We start from the raw sequence: 17,693 nt of genomic DNA, 5'->3' as shown, positions 1-17,693 counted from the left end.
TCTATAAATATAAATGAATGCTTTTGATTATTATTATTGTTATTATTATTTTGTTATCTACATTTTATATCCCGCTCTTCCTCCACGGAGCCCAGAGCGGTGTACTATATACTTAAGTTTCTCCTCAAAACAACCCTGTGAAGTAGGTTAGGCTGAGAGAAGTGACTGGCCCAGAGTCATCCAGCAAGTATCATGGCTGAATGGGGATTTGAACTCGGGTCTCCCTGGTCCTAGTCCAGCACTCTAACCACTACACCATGCTGGCTTTATTTATTTAACATAAATTGCAGACATCTCCTTGTCATACTTTAGAAAAAACAACCTTCCAATGTGGAAACAGCACCTGCAACCCCAAATTCCTTTATAGAGACTGTGCCAGAACCAGCCACCAAAAATAATGATTCTAGTATTCGGCTCACTACTCATTCCAATTGAATTATCCAGGAACCTTGAGGTTTCAAGATGAGTAATAGACTTACGAATTGCCAATTGTTCAGATGTGCTGTTACTTATATTATATTATATATATAATATAATAGTTGTTGGTTCAAGAAAGGTGGTGGGTGGGGGGAGATGTGTTTCAATGTTGTTGTAACATACAGTATGCTGCCAGGAGGTGGCACTAGCATTTGCTAATAGTGATCCTAGTTAGAGGCAGAGTCCTTACCTGCTTCCTGCCTGTACTTCTTGTTGAAACTGTCTCCTCTTGTTAACAAAAAATAATTCTTATCTAATAATGGCTGCCTTCCTCTGAACTCTCCTATGGGCTGGTGCATCACTGAACTCTCAGTGAGACACCAGCCCATAGCTTTCTCCATCTGTACAGCTGTTTACTTGTCTCAACCAAAATCTTCATCATTCACACACCAGCACTCGGCAGTTGGCTATTTAGTGCTAATTTAGTGCTAAGTTCACCCTTTGGTTGGCTGTGAATAAAGGAATCCTGCCTTTAGAATGGTTAATTGTAGGTGTCAGTGTGGAAAGTAGAAATGCCCTCTCTCTTGCTAAAGTCCCCATGCATTGCCTCCATTTCTCCCTCTCCTTGCAATCTTAGCCCTTTCCCCCTCACCCCATGGCATGCAGAACTAGACTAAGAAGATCAACTTGTGGGTGGTGGGAGGTTTTAATCTTGAGCGCCTATTTGCAGGTAGCATCTGCTTACATACTGCTTGAAAAGACCACAATGTGTTTGGCAACACACAGAGCCTACTAGCTTTCTTTCTTCTCACACATATGGACATACATGCCTTTAAAAAGAAAAGCAAGCCTTATTTCTCCCTTTCTCACAACATAAAACATTTCTGGGATATGTCCTTGGGCTGCAATCCTATGCACACAGCAGTTACTTGGGAATAAGCCCCAGTGAGTCCATTAAGGCTTTCCTTGGAATAAACTGTATAATTTTATGCAACATTTACTTGAGAGAATACTTTATCAGATTTGAAAAATTAAGCCATATAAATCACAAACCTGCCCAAAGAACTCATGCTGAGGATTTCTCATTTCAACACTACTTCTATTCAACAACCACAAAAAAATGTAAAACACAAAATAACCAACTAACAGCAAACAAAAACTGGCATAAGGACTATAGAGCAGTGTTTCTCAAACTTTTTGGAGTCAAGGACCGCTAAATTCTTCGTGCAGAGTTTCAAGGACCGCTACATTCTTCATGCGCAGTTTCCCGGACCAGCAGTTAGTAAAGGGGTTGGTTTCAAGTCTATCTATCTATCTATCAGACTTCTATACTGCCCCAAACATGCATCTCTGGGCAGTTTAGAATGAAAATAATATAAGCATTAAAATAATTAAATTTGGAATCTTTTGCAAACATGGAATATTAGGGGTTCTTAACCTTGGGTCCCTCAGTTAAACTCCCATAACCCCCAACAACAATGGCATTTGGCCATTATGGCTGGGGATTATGGGAGTAGAAGTCCACCAACGTCTGGGTACCCAAGGTTGAGAACCCCTGAATCTAAAAGCCTGGGTGAACAAATTTGTCTCCAGTATGTCTTCAGTATGTGCGGGGTGGGGGTGGAGGTGCTTCTGATTACTCAGTGGAGAGGGTATGTTGGGCCATTAGAAAAATTCAAAAGCTACATGGGGCCAATGAAAACAACATACAAGCAAGCCCCACTGATGCAAAAGGGAAACAGCGTTCCCTCTCAAGGCGCCTTGACCACAACAGGCAGCTGGGTTTCAATCAACCAACCTTTGGCTGCAAATAATGAGCATGCAAGAACCAGCAGCCCTTCAAGTGGCACCCACTGCCATACTTTTTCCTCCATGCCCCCGCACTGCATACAGTCTGAAGCTGTAAAGATAGGGAATAAGATAGCTGTAGGAAGATCTCAGCAGCACATGGAGGCAAGGCACAAGAAGGGTCCCATGCCTCCGTGATACTCTTCCTCTTCCGTGCCATGTGCAAAATTGAGGAAGTGAGTGCCTTGATTTCAGTTGGGGGTGGGGGGGGGTTGACTCCCAGTCAGGGACCGGCACTCAAGCCTTCGGGGACCGGCAGCGGTCCAGGGACCGGTGGTTGAGAAACACTGCTATAGAGTGTGGGAGCTACTTGATTATTTTGGACTGGCCTGGTTTCCCAGGTGTGCCTGTTAGGTTGCCCACAAAGAGAAGGCAACAATCACAGAATTCGTAAAATAATAATAATAATTAGACACACGTTTCAATTAGGATAAGTTTGAAGTTGTCCATTAAGTAATTTTAGTTAAAATGCTTTGTTTTATTTGGAAGCTATAACCTCCTCTCTCTCTTTAACCCTCAAGAGAGCTGAGAGAGTAAGAGAAAGATAAAGGAGCTAGCACGAGGCTTTGCTTAAAGTCGGGAGGATGCTTGCTTGTTTGTTTGTCAGTAAAGTAACTACCCAGAAGAGTGCCAGTCCACCATTTCCCCCATATTCTCTAGATCTCTGAATTTTGCCAATATTTGCTCATGGCATTTTTAAAAAGAAAAAGAAAAGAGCTCCTCACAAATGCTAGAGAAATCCAGTGCCTCCTAAGGGCTTGGCTGGGGTACTGAGTGAGGAGAAAAGGGCTGGCTTCCCTCTGGAGAAAAGTAGCCAGGACTCCTACCTGTTCTGAACTCCACTTGCTTGCAGACTGAGTGCTCTCATTTTACATAGGCATACAAATCTCTAGAGAGCCTGCTCAGCCTGCGCAGAAGGACCTTAAGAATTCCGATTACTGGGCTAGCTTTGTTTGCTGGATATTGGTCCAAATAGGTGCTTGTAAGCTATTCTGACTTCTGATTGGTTAGGGGCTAGACTAGCCCCTACCCACCCTCTGGGGGGAAAAGAAAAGAAAGGCACATCCTGATTGGTGCTGAGGCTCTAAATATGCCATTTGAGTAGTGACTAAGTATGGTAATTACTTCATTTGGGGGCAACTGATCCCACTGAGCACCGTAAGAGGGAGGAAATGGCTTTACAAAGGAATTTAGAAAAAAGACCAAGAGGCAGTGCCATCTACTGGCAAGCAGTGAAAATGCAAAAACAACATTAAAGCAAGAGGGACATACACGTAGTACAGAGAAGAAGAGATGGTATGTTTGGTGAGAGAATATGGGGCTGACAAGAATATGGGGCTAGCAAGGAGTGGGAGGGGCAATACCCCCTCTCCCCCAAATGAGGAGCTGCCTCCGGGGCAGGGTGTGATCTCCTCTTCCTTCCACCTGTGGGATATATTTTTGGGTGGCACAGGCAACTATGGAAGGAAAAGGAGATCATCTTCCCTCTCTGCCTGGTGTGCATGGCTGCAGCCTTAGTCTGGACTCAGCACTGTTGCACAAAGCATTTCATTAGTCAGGGTATCAGCCACTGTATTCTGTACTGCCATATTTATTCTGAAAGTCTGTGTTTCAAGCTTGTTAACTCCATTTATTTCAGTGATTCTCCAAGCAGCCAATTCATCTGAAAAATCTGGGTCTCTGGACCGACCTGTGTGTTGTGAGAACTTTACAGGCGATGGCTTTTGGGGGGCAGCTACAAATCCCACTTGGGACATACGAGTCACGCAGTTTTAGGCATGGCCTGATGTACATGTGCATGGAATGAGGTGGTAGAATAGGCTGTATGACTAAGACTGCACGTAGGAGATTCCTCTTTGAATGTTCTTTCATTCCACACAAATAGCCTAGCCCTCTTTCTGCTCTGCTAGTCTAAAGGATTGATTATGTATTTATTCATTGTATTTATGTATCACTCAACTGACTGGAGTCTTCAAAGTGGTTTACAAAGTGACCATTAAAGCAAACTCTGAGACCAGAACTCATAGTTCTAAAACAATTAAAACAGCCAGTAAGATGTTCTTCATTCAGGCGAGCATTTAAAAATGTGACATACCTGCATTCTGAGATGGTGCAGTCCACTGTACCATCTACAGGCCTAGCCCAAGCTTTCCCTGGCCTCTGAGTTGGATTAGCGAGTTGCCTTTAAAAGGCAGGGAGAGTCGCTCCGGCCACGATACAAATGCAGTGCCGGCCAATTTCACTCCCAAACGGGGCTGCGTGGCCCTGAGAGAAACCACGCCTCCTGTGTCTGACGTATTATGCATGGGGCGTGGCTAAATGCGCCCTGTGTCATGTGTCAGATGCAGGGGGCGGGGCTGGGGGGCCCACGGTGGCGGCAGAACCCGTGCCGTTGTTTGGTTCCCTCTATGCCTGCTTCATTCTGTTGAACGCTTAGACCCAGTCATAGTCTAGACATTATTTCCAGGATAAGAGTAGGCCCAAGAGATTGCTCCCAAACAAAAAGCCCCATTAGCAGTCCCATCAACAACAAATGAGATCCCATTCTATCCAAGTCCAAGTCTGTGTGAGGAAGAAAAGAGGCAGCTGTATTGGTGGTATAACAATATTTTGTTTAGGGGCCAAAAGTCAGAAAAGGTGGGGGGGGACTATGGGAGGCATCATCACCTCTTTTCTCTCTCCTTGGGCACAATGCCTGCAGTAGCATACCTGGCAACTGAATGGTGAAATTCGCATTACACATGTCGGCCCAGCAGCACCTTATGCCATAGGTATCCGTGTCAGAGCCCTTGCAGTACACGCTCTTGGGATCCCTTAAGCATCCTTTCTTGTGAACAAGGACCCCTTCTTCCAGATGTTTGCTTTCAAAACACACTTCCCCTGTGCAATTGCTGCTTTCGCAGTCTGGCTGCTCACAAACACAGGTCAGATTAGCTGTGGGGATACAAAGGACAAAATTAAAACATTCCACTGATGCTTAATTCTTTGTTCTCCTGCCTCCTAAACTAACCAGACAATGCCAGATGCCTATGTTAGTGGCTAAGTTTTCAGGGAAGCAGAAACTGCTGTGCTGTTGCAAGAAGGTCCTGACAAGGAAGGTGGCATATATAAAATGGGCCCAGGAACTTCAGCCATGATTAAAGTAAGCAGGTCTCTGTCTGGTTGGCACTTGGCTGGAAGACCATCAGGAATCTTAACATAGACCTGCTTGAGTTCCCCAGAGAAAAGACAGGATGCAAATGTCACACACACTCACACTCACACACAGCACTCTGAAGCTTCCACTTCTATTTATGCTGAACTTCTGGTGTGTGTACGCAGCCAGAGCTGGAGTTGCTAAATTGCTTCTAGTACTAGATGAGGACACTGCAGGGAACCAGTCCCTGCAGCTCTGTGGGGCAGGTCTTTGTCATAATCAGGCTGTGAGGATTCAACAGATACTGCTTGAAACCACAGTGCAAGCAAGGCAACTGGGTGCTGAAAATTGCGCCCTCCTCCTTGCAAATAACAAACTAGGCAAGACAGCTGTGAGCAGCCGGCAGAAAGGAAGGGGAAAGGGAGGAGGACTGTTCTCTCTCTCTCTGATCTGTCTAGTCTATCTATCTAGTCTATCTAAAACTCTCTCTCCCCCCCTGTCTCAACCAGGAATGAAGGGCTGCAGGAAGGGAGGGAGAGATTTCTTATTGCTTTAGCACCAGGCATCCTTTCCTTCAAGCCACTGATGATGGAGAAGGGGAAAGAGAACCAGAGTGCCCCCATGAGCTCCATCATGTCCAATAAATCCATCCCAGCCTTACCCATAATTCCTAGTAGGCTCATTACTAATACTTAATAAAAGGTTGTTATTTTAGGGCAGAAACTGGGGGGAAATTAACAGGAGAGAAAGTAAAAGCAACCCTGAGCACCCAAAGCAAGAGAGATTAGAAATGGTACAGCCATGCTCCAATAGTCAGCCAATCAGATTTCAAGTATTGGCTGGGGAAAAAGGCAGGGAGGGATATATGTCCCTAATTTCAGCTCCTGCTCTTTGTTACCCAGCCTAACCCTGGATCATATCAAACAATTTAGAGATGAGAGTGTCCACGTAGGCCTTTCCTACAAGCTCTTGGACTACTCGATTCAGGATATGCATCTGAGGTTCTTCCAGTGATTCCACACTCTTTTCCTGATCCTATGAAGTGAGTGATGCTTTTCACAGCATAAAAGTGAACATTATCATTTGCTAACTTCTGCAGATCCAAACAGCTTAATTCTATGCTGCTTCTGCTTCCAGTTTGCTCTCAGCTTTTCTTACCGGCTATGATGTATCTTGGGAGACTCAGGATAGCCAAGGAAAGGCCCACGATAGCTCCCTGTGCCATTTTTCTCTGTAGAAAAACAGAATTCATGAATAAAAAGGATTCAAAGAAGCATTTTTCATACACTGCGATAGCACGATTAATATTCTTATATATAAATCTCAATCATGTTTTTTTAAATAAGTTGGGTGTGGACTTTTCAAAGGAACATAATGAAGATACCCTCTACTTCAGGGCTGCTCGATTTCAGCCTTCTTGCAGATGGTCACCTACTACACCCATAACCCTAACTATTGGTCATTGTGGTTGGGGATTATGGGAGCTGTAGTCCCAAAACAGCAACAAGGCCAAAGTTGAGCAACCTTGCTTTACGTTGTCAGCCTACTAGACCGTCTAGCTCAGTATTACCCACACCAGGGTTTCCCAACAAGGAGTACTAGTGTCCCTAGGGGTACTTGAAGGGCTCCCAGGGGGTATTCAGAGCCCTCCTGCCTCCGTAAACAGCCACACTATTTGATTCCCATCTGGGAATCACCAGCTTGAAGCAGACATGTCTGCTGCAGAAAGGGAGCGAAGAGGGAGGCAGTTGAAGACTCTCCTCTTCTGTTTCTGATTGGCTGGCTAAGTGCTGAAGCTAGTATATTCCTCCCTTCAACCTGACTGATAGGCTTTAGAAAACTAGCACTGAGTACTTCCATTTAAATTAATTTCAATAATTATGACTTAATCTGGATGTGATCCAGTGACTGGAGTAGCCTGTCTTCCTAACTATAATACTCAAATATGTGTTTTTATGTATATAAATATGTGTATACAAACACATATTTAAATGTTACAGTTATGAGCTGGGCTACTCCAGTTACTGGTTTTCATCCAGATTGAGTTACTCATATAAGCAGTCTTACTGAAATCAATGGGAGCACTTTACTTGTTCTATCCATTTCAAGGGGAGTACTTAGTAGTCTGGATGTAAGCCAGTGACTGCAGTAGCTTGTCTTTGTGTGCATGCATCACACACACACACACACACACACACACACACACACACACACACACACACACCTCTTTGGGGTACCTGAGCTGAAGGTTAGCAACAGAAGGGGTACACTTGTTTAAAGAGGTTAGGAACCCCTTGGCTTGCACTGATTGGCAATAGCTCTCTAGAGCTTCATACAGTGATCTTTCCCAGATCTACCTGCAGATGCCAGGGACTGAACCTGGGACATTCCACTAGGGATTTGTGGAACTGGTTCAATTTGAACCAGGTTCTACTCAAACCAGTCCAGTTCAACTGGTTTGAACTTGAACTGGCTCCCCCAAAGAAGGAGCCGGTCTGAGTTTGAACCAAACCAAGCCCAGTTTGAATCAAACCAGTTTGAACCGGTTCAGTAGTTCAAACAGCATTGGCAGCTGCCATTTTGTCTGGTGTATTTACAGTTTTCTCCCTTGCTGATTGGGCTTCTGCCACTGTCTTCTGATTGGCTAGTGATTTCCTTTCTCCTGGTTGGCTTGTTATCATTCAAATCAGAGTATTGTTAAGGCAACTCTGCCTCCATTGGCTCGTGGGGGGGGGGAGGGACAAGGGAAGGGGGAGCAAAAAGGAGGGAGTTTCAAAGTGTATTTAAAGCCAGGTGTGCCTGCCTGGCTTCACTCTGCCTCTCGATTCTGGAGAAAGAGAGAGAGCTGCCTTGCCTTTGTTGTGGACACCCTGGCTCCAATATTAAACCCAGGGTTACCAATCCAGAATTATGTAGAATCCAGGCCTGTGTCTGATTCCATTTTATTAAGGAATAAATTAATGCCTGAACTCAGATGAACTGACCAGTACATGACACCCAGATCTCATGAATTTTCTCTGGGACAGATGGTAATTGCTTTGTGAAGGAAGGGGCAATCCAGCATTGTTTCTCAATGTTTGTGAAATGGGTGATCGAGAGACACAATGGCCAGGCTTGGTTTCTTGTCTCACACGAATCCAAATACTATTACTGTGGAATGCCTTTACTGATGCATAGCAGGAAGATTTACACACACTAGCAATTTGGATATGTTGGTACCCAGCTCATTCATGTTGAATAAGAACTCATAGCCCAGCGGGCCAGGTTGAGTTCTGATCTTTGCCAGTACTACTGAACTCCTTGCAACAGGAATTCAAATGGAGTAAAATTATTAAACTCCTAAAATGTGCCTGAACTTGCTTTCAGGTAATGTATTTGGGGGAAGCTGGGAGCTGAGCTCACATTTCCTCTTGCTCTGCTTTGTCCAAAGGGGATAATCCTGTCTTTTTCTGAGGAGATATTTGCAACGTAGAACTAGAAGCATTGTCTATATCCTCTGGCTGTTTTTAGAATTACACACGAAGTAGATGTACACAAGAAGTAATTTAATTGCTGTCTCACACATATAGCTTAGCTTCTTCCTTCTTAAAGAACCCCCCTTTTTTCAACCTTTTAACACTCTTTGGAGCAAGAGGCACCAGGAGCTTGCCTCTTAGGCAAAGACAGACCAACAACTTAAGAAATGCATAAGTTTGGAGAACAAAAGGAGCAAATGGCTTCATGACAACAAAAAGACAGCATGCAGAGGATGCTGCTATGAACTGGTCTAACAAAGAAACAGTTTTGTCATGAGAAGGAAGTTTTATGATTAGAGCGACTGACACTTTGGAGATCCAGGACTGAGACTGCTATCTTGAAAGAACTCCTAGTGCAGGTCTGTAGAAGCCAGCTACTATAAAAATGGGTCTCTGGACATGGCAAATCAGCAAGCTTTGCCTAACCAGCAGATCTGTGCTCATGTGCGTATCCCAAGTGCTGCTGTCTAGCTGTGCAGCTAGCAGAGACTTAGAACCTGCAGACAAGAGGCTGCTCAGTGATTCTTGCCGCGGGGCAAAGAATCAAGGGCAAACTCTGCTGTGAAATCCAGCACTAGCCTTTTTCCAGCTGAAGCCTGCATCACTCTCAAGCCCCAGCAATGAACAAATCCTTTGAAGACTTCTTTATAAACCTGGTGAGATGCCTATTCAACGCACAACCCAGCCTGCTGCCCCACTTCCCTCCTCCCTACTAATCACTGCCACCCCTTCCCTAAGCCTTCGCTTGTCTTCTTCTCTCTCTGTTTCTCTCTAAATGTTTTAGTAGGATTTATTAGACAGCTGTAATTATTGATTGCACACACATATGATAGCTAGGCACATTGCACTACACCTTGAATCAGAAACATGTTCAATTTGGATGACCTGTTTTAATTTTATCCTGATGAGCAACTTTCTATAATAAAGCCCATTTAATCATTTAGCAGTGTTTTGGGTGTTCTTTCTACCTTCGTGCCCAGACTATACATGGTCACCGTATAAAGAACTGGTCATTTTGTGACACTAGTGAAACCAGCCTAATTTCATATGCTAGCTCTGGAGCATATCTAGTATACAAATCAGGCTTGGTTCACAACACCTTGCCTTGGCTTGGCTTGCTGTCACTGACTTGCTTTTGCTGAACTTCTGCTCTGCTGTTGGATCACCTTACTGCTGAATCCCCTAGAGGCCATTGTGCACAGGATCACCTATCCGGTGCCACCTGCGCAAACGCTTGTGGTGGCTGAGGTGGTTCCCTTGGTGAGAGCAGAGGAGAAGGTGTTGTCAGCTGCTAGCCCAGCAGCCAGATCACTCTCTCCATCCTCCTCCCCACTAATCCCCCTTCTCAGTGCAACCCGGACCCCCTCCCAGTAGAAGATTGAGGAGGAGCAGGAGGAAGTCATTCCTGTTGCACCTGGACCTCAGCCCCAGATGGAGAGAGGTGGTGGCCGTGGCCCCCAGCAGGGATCAGTAGGTCCAGTAATACCACCTCCACTAAAATGGTCCAAGACTGGCAGCAGTAGCACTGTGTGGGACCACTTTGAGCGCTGCCATGGTAAGCCTACACATGCTGTCTGCACCTACTGCAGGGCACGGGTCAGCAGGGGCAAGGACACCAAGCATCTTGGGAAGTCATCAATAGAGAGGCACCTCAAATGGCATCATCCAGCTGGCAGCACTTGTTCCTGCTGGTAGCACTAGGCTACCTGGTGTGTTCTCGACTAGTGGTGGCAAGGCACGTGCTCTTGTCTCCTGCTCTCAAGGAGGGACCGTTTCCAGTCATGCAGTGGGTGCAGTCGGTGGGCAAGTGGTCTGGTCGCCCAGAGTCACGCCTCATTACCCAGGCCATTGGAAAGATGATGGCTCTGGATGACCAGCCATGACAGATTGTGGAGAATGGCAACTTCCACCATATGCTCCAACTGCTTGCACCCAATGACAAGATTTATTTTTTATTTATTTTTATTTATTCTTAAATTTATATACCGCCTTTCATTAAAAACAACCCCAAGGCAGCTTACAAAAATAATAATAACTAGCCGACCCGCACAGAGCACCTGTGCGCTCTTTGGGGCCGGCTGTTCCCCCCCACATCCTGTCCCACACTCTCTTTCCCCCTCCCTCTCCCCACTCTTGACACAGTGACAGGCTGCCCCTTCATCGGCCAGACCGAGTGGCTGCCGCCGCCTCCTCATCCGGCAGCCGAGCAGCCAGCCGAGGCCGCCGCTGCCTCCTTACCCCTGCCGCTGCCTCCTTGCTCAGGACGGCCTGGCCAGGCCAGGCCACCCCGCCACCGCCTCCCAGCAGCCAGCCGAGGCCGCTTCCTCCTCCTTTATCAGGACAGCCAGGCCAGGCCGTCCCGCTGCCTTCGCCTTCCAGCGGCCGGCTGGCTGCCGCCTCCTCCTCACCCAGGACAGCCTGGCCAGGCCAGACCGTCCCACTGCCACCTCCTCTGGCTGTTTTGCGCCGGCCAGCCACCACCATTTTTTGTTTCCCCTGAACTCTCGCGGCTCGCCCAAGCCTGGCCGGAACTCTCGCAACGTGAGAGTTCCGCCACCAAGTTCCTAAGGACAGGCATGCCAGCTAAGAGAAATAAGTATATAGATAATAGAAAACTGACAGTTAAAAGTATTAAGCTAAAAATATGACAACAAATCTGATTTAAAATATATAAAATACAAACATAAAAACTGTACATGGATCCCCTCGTGCATCACTTTCAATAGGCGAGTGGTGCTCTCCCTGTACCGGGCAGGCAGAGAGGTTATGTTAGGGCTAACTTTGGGTTGACCTACTGACTCAGGAAAAAAAAATCATTTAAAATCACCCAATTGCCTTGCGGGTTGGGTGGCAGGTAGCACCCATCATGCCCTGCCACCTAAACCCACTTTTGTGTCCCTAGGCACTACCCATGGCAAATAATGGGCTGTTTCATTCCCCTCATTATTCTCTATGGGTGAACTGGTCCGAACAAGCTTGAATTTGGTTCAATTTGAACTGAACCAGTGGCCTGTTTGATCAAACCAGTTCTTGAACTACTAGTACTACTACTACAACAAATATTTATATACCTCTCTTCAACAAAATTCTCAAAGCGGTTTACATAGAAATATAAATAAGACATAAATAAGATGGTCCCCTGTCCCCAAAGGGCCCACAATCTTACAAAATCTGCAGTCTGGTTTGAATTCAATTCAAATTCGAACTGAACAGCAGAAACCAGTTCTGTGCACACCCTACATTCTGTATGCAAAGAAGGTGCTTTACCACTCATCTACAGCTGAGCTCTTTCTGGGATTTTTCTCAGCCCTATCGGGAGATGCCAGGGAATGAACCTGGACCCTTTTGCAGGAGAGCAAGTGCTGTACCACTGAGCTACAGTCTCTCCCCTAAAGTGGTTAGCTTCTGTTCACTTCACATACTAAGATGCCTCTGGGGATGGTGCACCAGAGGGATGGTCATTAAACCTGACTAATGGCCATGCTGATAATATAAGAAGTATTCTGAGTTTGTTTGCAAATTGATTTTCAGTTCAATTTCTTTTGAAATGTTCTTTTAGGAAAGGTAGATTTCCCGTTTTGCTCATTGGCAGGATCTGGCCTCCAAGGGTGCTGAATTTATCCTGCACTGTTGTTGTGGCTTTGGCTTTATTCCAGCTTGTCCCCTCTATCTCCATTAATTGAGGCCAGCTGTTGATTTCAGAGACTTGGGGCGGGGGTGGGGTTGTAGCAGGCTTATCAGTGATATAAAAATACTTTCTGCAGGAATCCAAAAATGTCCCAGCTGCTCCAACTGAGGAGACAGGCCTGGGTTTTTAAAATTTGCTTGTTTGTTTATTTCCTCATGAAACAGAAACTCCTGCCAAGCTAAACCAAGTGGAGTCTTGACCTCACCCATTCTCTCTCCAATTCTGGCAACTTTCCACTTGTTAAAAGTGCAAATGCTGGGTCCTGGGAGTCCAGGACTATTTTGTCCTGCGTCGTCCACAGATTCCTACCACAACCTAGCACAAACAAGCCGTCTCTCAGCTTCCTGCTATTCAGAAATTCCAGCATGTAGGCAGGGCGTTGCAGCCTGCACAGGAATCAAGATTGTTTAGATTCTGCCCTTGATGAGGGGAAATGGAGACATGCACAGACCAAGAGTCAAAAGCTTGCAAATAACTATCAGAGCAAGACAGAAGCAGCATGGCTCCAGCCATCAGGATCACAAACTTCGTAGGGTCACAAACTCCCCAGAAACTGTTTGCTTTGTTGTTGCTAATGGGAGAGGGGGCGTATACAGTCTGGACTTCAGACAAGCTTGGCCCATAAACAGTGAGATCAGACAGAAACACTGATATCATAGTTCAGTACATTTAGAATGCAGGATCCCTCCAAAGCAGGCACCAGCATCAGAAGCAGGCAGGCACATCCTCTTCTCCAGTGCAAAATCCTCCCCTTCCTTTCCCTTCTGACTTGCCAATCCCTGTTTGCAGGGAACCAGCATGACATGTGTGCTACATCTTTCTCTGCAGAATCGTCCATCTGACTTTCCTCCACTAATTTAACAGGTCAAGGCCATTCATTTTTTTTCTGACCAAGTTACCCAGACTCAATCATCCTTACGATCACCCTGTAAAACGGGCCTCACAAGTGGCCAGGTTTTTCTTACTGCCATGGGGCACATCGCATACGTACTGCATACATATCAGGGGTGGAACTACGTGTTATGCTGGCACTGGCAAACATCTATCAGTCCATGCAAATACAGGGCTGGAGAGGCAGGATGTTGCATAGGATTGGTGGGTGAGAAAGAGTGTTTATCCCCCCCCCCCACATGCTACTACTGATTCTCCCCTCCAAATGCCCTCCCAGGTCATTTTTTTCCCCCTATAGCCAGGCTGCAGCAGGGCTTCTTCTTCTCAGAGCCGGGGTGGGCAGCAAAAACAAACAAAAACAGCCAGGGGGGATTGCAGGGAATAAGTGGCCAGGAAAGGGTTAAGCACTCCTCTGCTGACTGCTTAGTCTCCCCTGCAAAAGCCCTCCCTCCACATGCACACTTGGGTCGTGAGGGAAACATGGTATTGGGAGCCATGTCACTCAGCCCAGGTTCCAGAGTCTCGTACTCATGAGATGCCACTACCCTCCTCCTATAACTGGGTTATAAGAGAATTCACCTCTTGGTTGAAGATCCAGGCACACAGTTGCCCTGGAGTGGAGGCCTCTGTGATTAAAACCTCTGACTGGAGGAGTGCAGCACCTCAGACACACAACTTGTCAATCAGTTCAGATCTTCAAAGGAAGGTGGCAATTTGAGAAAAAGCCGTTTTCTGTGGTGGCACCCAAACTGAGTAGGTTCAGATGGCCAAATAATCCGTGTTTCATTCTGATTTCAAATGCTGGTTTAATGGTCTAGTTTCTCAACCACAGTGAATCCGCAGCTCTGGGTTCAGGCAACCCACAGCGCTGTGGTTAAAATAAACCATGATATTGATGTCAGAGACAGTGACAGAGCTGAGGAAGAAAGGAGAGGGGGCAGGAAGGAGAAACGGAGGTGACATCTGTTGTCTGAACTCACCTACCAGGGGTGCAGTTGTATTCTATCTGATGGGATCTTTTGTGTTTTGTTGTTTGGAAGTTTGTCCCAGTGGGGATCCCGTAGAGAGTGTGGGGAGTGGGTCAGAAAAGAAAAGGGAGGGAATGGAGGAGGAGAAAATGGAGTTGTTTATAAGGGAAGCGGTTATAAAACAGGAGGTACCTTGTTCATAAGGTGAACTGAGGTGATGACCTCAGGTGTGCGTGCACTGCAGGCGGCAAATGTAAGCACCCCATCCTCCTGCCAAGGCATCACCCTACCTACTACCTGCAGCTGCTCTGCTGCTGCTGGTGCCTCTCCCCTTTCCACGGCTCCCTACTAGGGAGATGAAGAAGCAGACAAGTGCAGCGCTGTTCTGGAGTGCCAGTGGCAGCCAGAGAGCAAGCGAACGAAGCAACAGCTGCTGGAGCAGCCGGGTGGTGACAGCAGTGGACCCCAAGGGGGTGAAGCTGGGTGCATGTAGCCGCCACTGTGACCATGAGCAACTGACTGAGAGATGGGGCAGAGCGCATTCGGGAGGGGAGGCAAGAAGGGAAGCATCTGTGTGCTCCAGCCCCTTGGAGGGCTATAGTGTGTGTGTGTATGTGTTGGGGTGGGGGGTGGGTGGGTGGCAGCTCTGAAGCATGGGTAGGGAAGGTGGCAAATTGCTCCTTGCCTCAGATGGGAGCTGTTCTTGGGCCACCTCTGCTACCAACTACGGCACTTCCTCCCCAGACGTACTTGGTGCCAATTCTATTCTGCTTCAGGCACCAGGCAAAGTCTTAGGCTTTTAGTGGTATCTGAGATCTTTTAATGGCCATTTATCTGCTGGTTTCATATGTCATATTTTTATCTGCTATTTTGCTCTTTTAACTTGCTTGTTGAATAGTATTTATTATATTTTGTTGCATTTTGTTATTGTAAGCTGCCTTGAGGCAAAAGCCATAAATTTGAAAATGGATAAATAAGTACATTAATGGACCTGACAGAGAGAGGGTGGAGGGAGGTTGCATTGGACCTTATTTGCCCCCAAGTTCTAATTCTGCTCAAGGCCGGCTCCAGGTTTCTGGGGGCCCTCAGCAAACTGCCCCCCACAGGCCCCCTGCTAACTAAGGAGGGGCACCTCAAGAAAGTTCCTCTGCTACTGCCACACAAAGGCTATTGGCCCAAAGATAGCCTGGGATTGGCAAGGGGGCCCCTTTGAGTGTCCTGGACAATCAGTAGCTGCGCAGCTATGCCCGCTCCTGGAGCCAGCCCATTGAAGTGGAGATCATTTCCTTCTCAGGCTTCTTGAGGCAACAAAAGTATAGTAGGCAAAGGTGCTGCTCTGCTGACCAAGAAAAGCAGAAGGTCTAGTATTTAGACCAAGCCTGGCCAATCCAGGGGCTTCATAGTAAGGTCACTCTCATGACCAATACTGGGGCGGGGAGGGCAGGCAAGGGGGGAAGGCAGGGTTCAACCTACCTTTCCCCAGGCAATCAATCATTGTGTCTTTAACACACGAGCCGCACGCCCACATTATCTGTACTACCAGGAGCAGCACAGATCATCATCCGTGCTGCTCCCAGCAGCATATGTAGATCAACAGAGGCTGGGACTCGTTTTCCCAGCCTCTGGATATCCCACAAGGCATCACGCAATGAGCGTGGTACCTTGGGGGATTCCCCTGCCAGAGGGGCACTCTAGGCGCCCATCTCTGTTTCTCAGCCTGAGGAGACACACGATCCAAGCAGCTGGGTTAAGGGAGTGCTTGCGTAACCGCAGTTAAGAGCCAGGCTCGGAAGTGGGGTTAGGCTGGGCAGGAGCGCCAGGATCCACATGGATCTTGGTGTTCCACACAAGCAGCCTAGCCCTGTCTAGGCTACTCATGAGAACTGCCTCACTGACGGCTAATTTCACAGAGTGTTGTATATTCCTAGGGTCACCTCCAAGTTTCAGAGGCCCCTCAGCAAAATGCCCTTTATGGGCCCCTCCTACTACCTGGGTGGGTCCTGAGAGAGCCACTTTTCCAACCCACCAGTTGAGGGCTATGGGCTCACAGGCAGTTTCAGGGATTGGCAGTGGGTCCTTCTGGGCCCTCAGGAACATAGGAAGCTGTCATATACCAAGTCAGACCATTGGGCAATCTCACTAGCGGAGTCAGACCATGGGAGGCCCGTGTCCGGCGGCCACTGTGGCCCCGCTCGCCCCTTCCCCTACGTCTGATGTCAGACGCGGGGGGTAGCCACACCCCCACGTCTGACATCAGATGTGGGGGGCATGGTCTGGCTCCTGAACGGGGCTGCACGGCCCCGTTCAGGAGTTAGATCCAGGCCAGTGCTGCATTCGCAGCGTGGCCAGGAGTGGCTCTCCCTGAGCCACTTCTGGCCACGCTGTGAACGCAGCGCTGGCCATCCAACTCCCAAACGGGGCTGCGTAGCCCTGTTTGGAAGCTAGATCGGGGCCAGCGCCGCGTTCGCAGCATGGCCAGAAGCGGCTCTCCCTGCCTTTAAGGCAGGGAAGAGCTGCTCCTGGCCGCACTGCAAATGCAGCACTGGCCATTTAACTCCCGAACAGGACCCTGCGGCCCTGCTCGGGAGCTAAACCAGCACCCCCCACGTCTCACGTCAGACGCGGGTGCGTGGGGGGGGGGGGGGCGGCCCGGGTTTTTTGAACCCGGTCTCCCAATTGTGGCTACGCCCCTGGTCTATCTAGCTCAGTATTATCTTCACAGACTGGCAGCGGCTTCTCCAAGGTTGCAGGCAGGAATCTCTCCCAGCCCCATCTTGGAGATGCCAGGGAGGGAACCTGGAACCTTCTGCTCTTCCCAGAGTGGCTCCGGGGATTATCTTTCAGTGCTCACACTTTTAGTCTCCCATTCAAATGCAACTAGGGTGAACCCTGGTTAGCTAAGGGGACAAGCCATGCTTGCTACCACAAGACCAGCTCTCCTTGCCAGCTGCCTAACTACGTCAACCCCTAAGTCTGGCCCTGGGCAGCTGGAAAGGTAATATATCCCTCACAGCACAGGCTTCCTTGAGGGGAAGCATCTGGATCCTGCAACTGTCCATTTATTGTGCTACAAAGTGATCCCCTGGAAAGGCCCTTAAAGGGCCAAACGACCTATGACAGCAGCAGAACTTTCTCTCTAAAAGCAGGCCTGTCCCCCATCAGGTATGTAAGTGGCTTCAGGGATCAAGAGGCTCTGGGGCCTTCAGCAGCTGCCCAACAATACCCCTGAT

The 17,693-nt window shown here is 47.7% G+C and overlaps 1 protein-coding gene across 1 annotated transcript in view; it reads right to left on the bottom strand.

Annotated features, from left to right (window-relative positions):
- The window catches only part of ACVRL1 (activin A receptor like type 1), a 45,768-nt gene extending 31,272 nt beyond the window's left edge, over positions 1 to 14,496 (bottom strand). The window contains 3 exon segments of the mRNA XM_053298121.1: positions 4,975 to 5,199; positions 6,560 to 6,632; positions 14,480 to 14,496. Of these exon segments, the coding sequence (XP_053154096.1) occupies positions 4,975 to 5,199; positions 6,560 to 6,626 (292 nt within the window). The 5' untranslated portion in view covers positions 6,627 to 6,632; positions 14,480 to 14,496.
- Between the last annotated feature and the right edge of the window lie 3,197 nt (positions 14,497 to 17,693).

This window comes from Hemicordylus capensis, chromosome 2, assembly GCF_027244095.1.
Source record: "Hemicordylus capensis ecotype Gifberg chromosome 2, rHemCap1.1.pri, whole genome shotgun sequence".
Lineage (NCBI taxonomy): Eukaryota > Metazoa > Chordata > Lepidosauria > Squamata > Cordylidae > Hemicordylus > Hemicordylus capensis.
The sequence above is the reverse complement of the archived record's forward strand: the minus strand, read 5'-3'. Positions and strand labels throughout refer to the sequence as shown.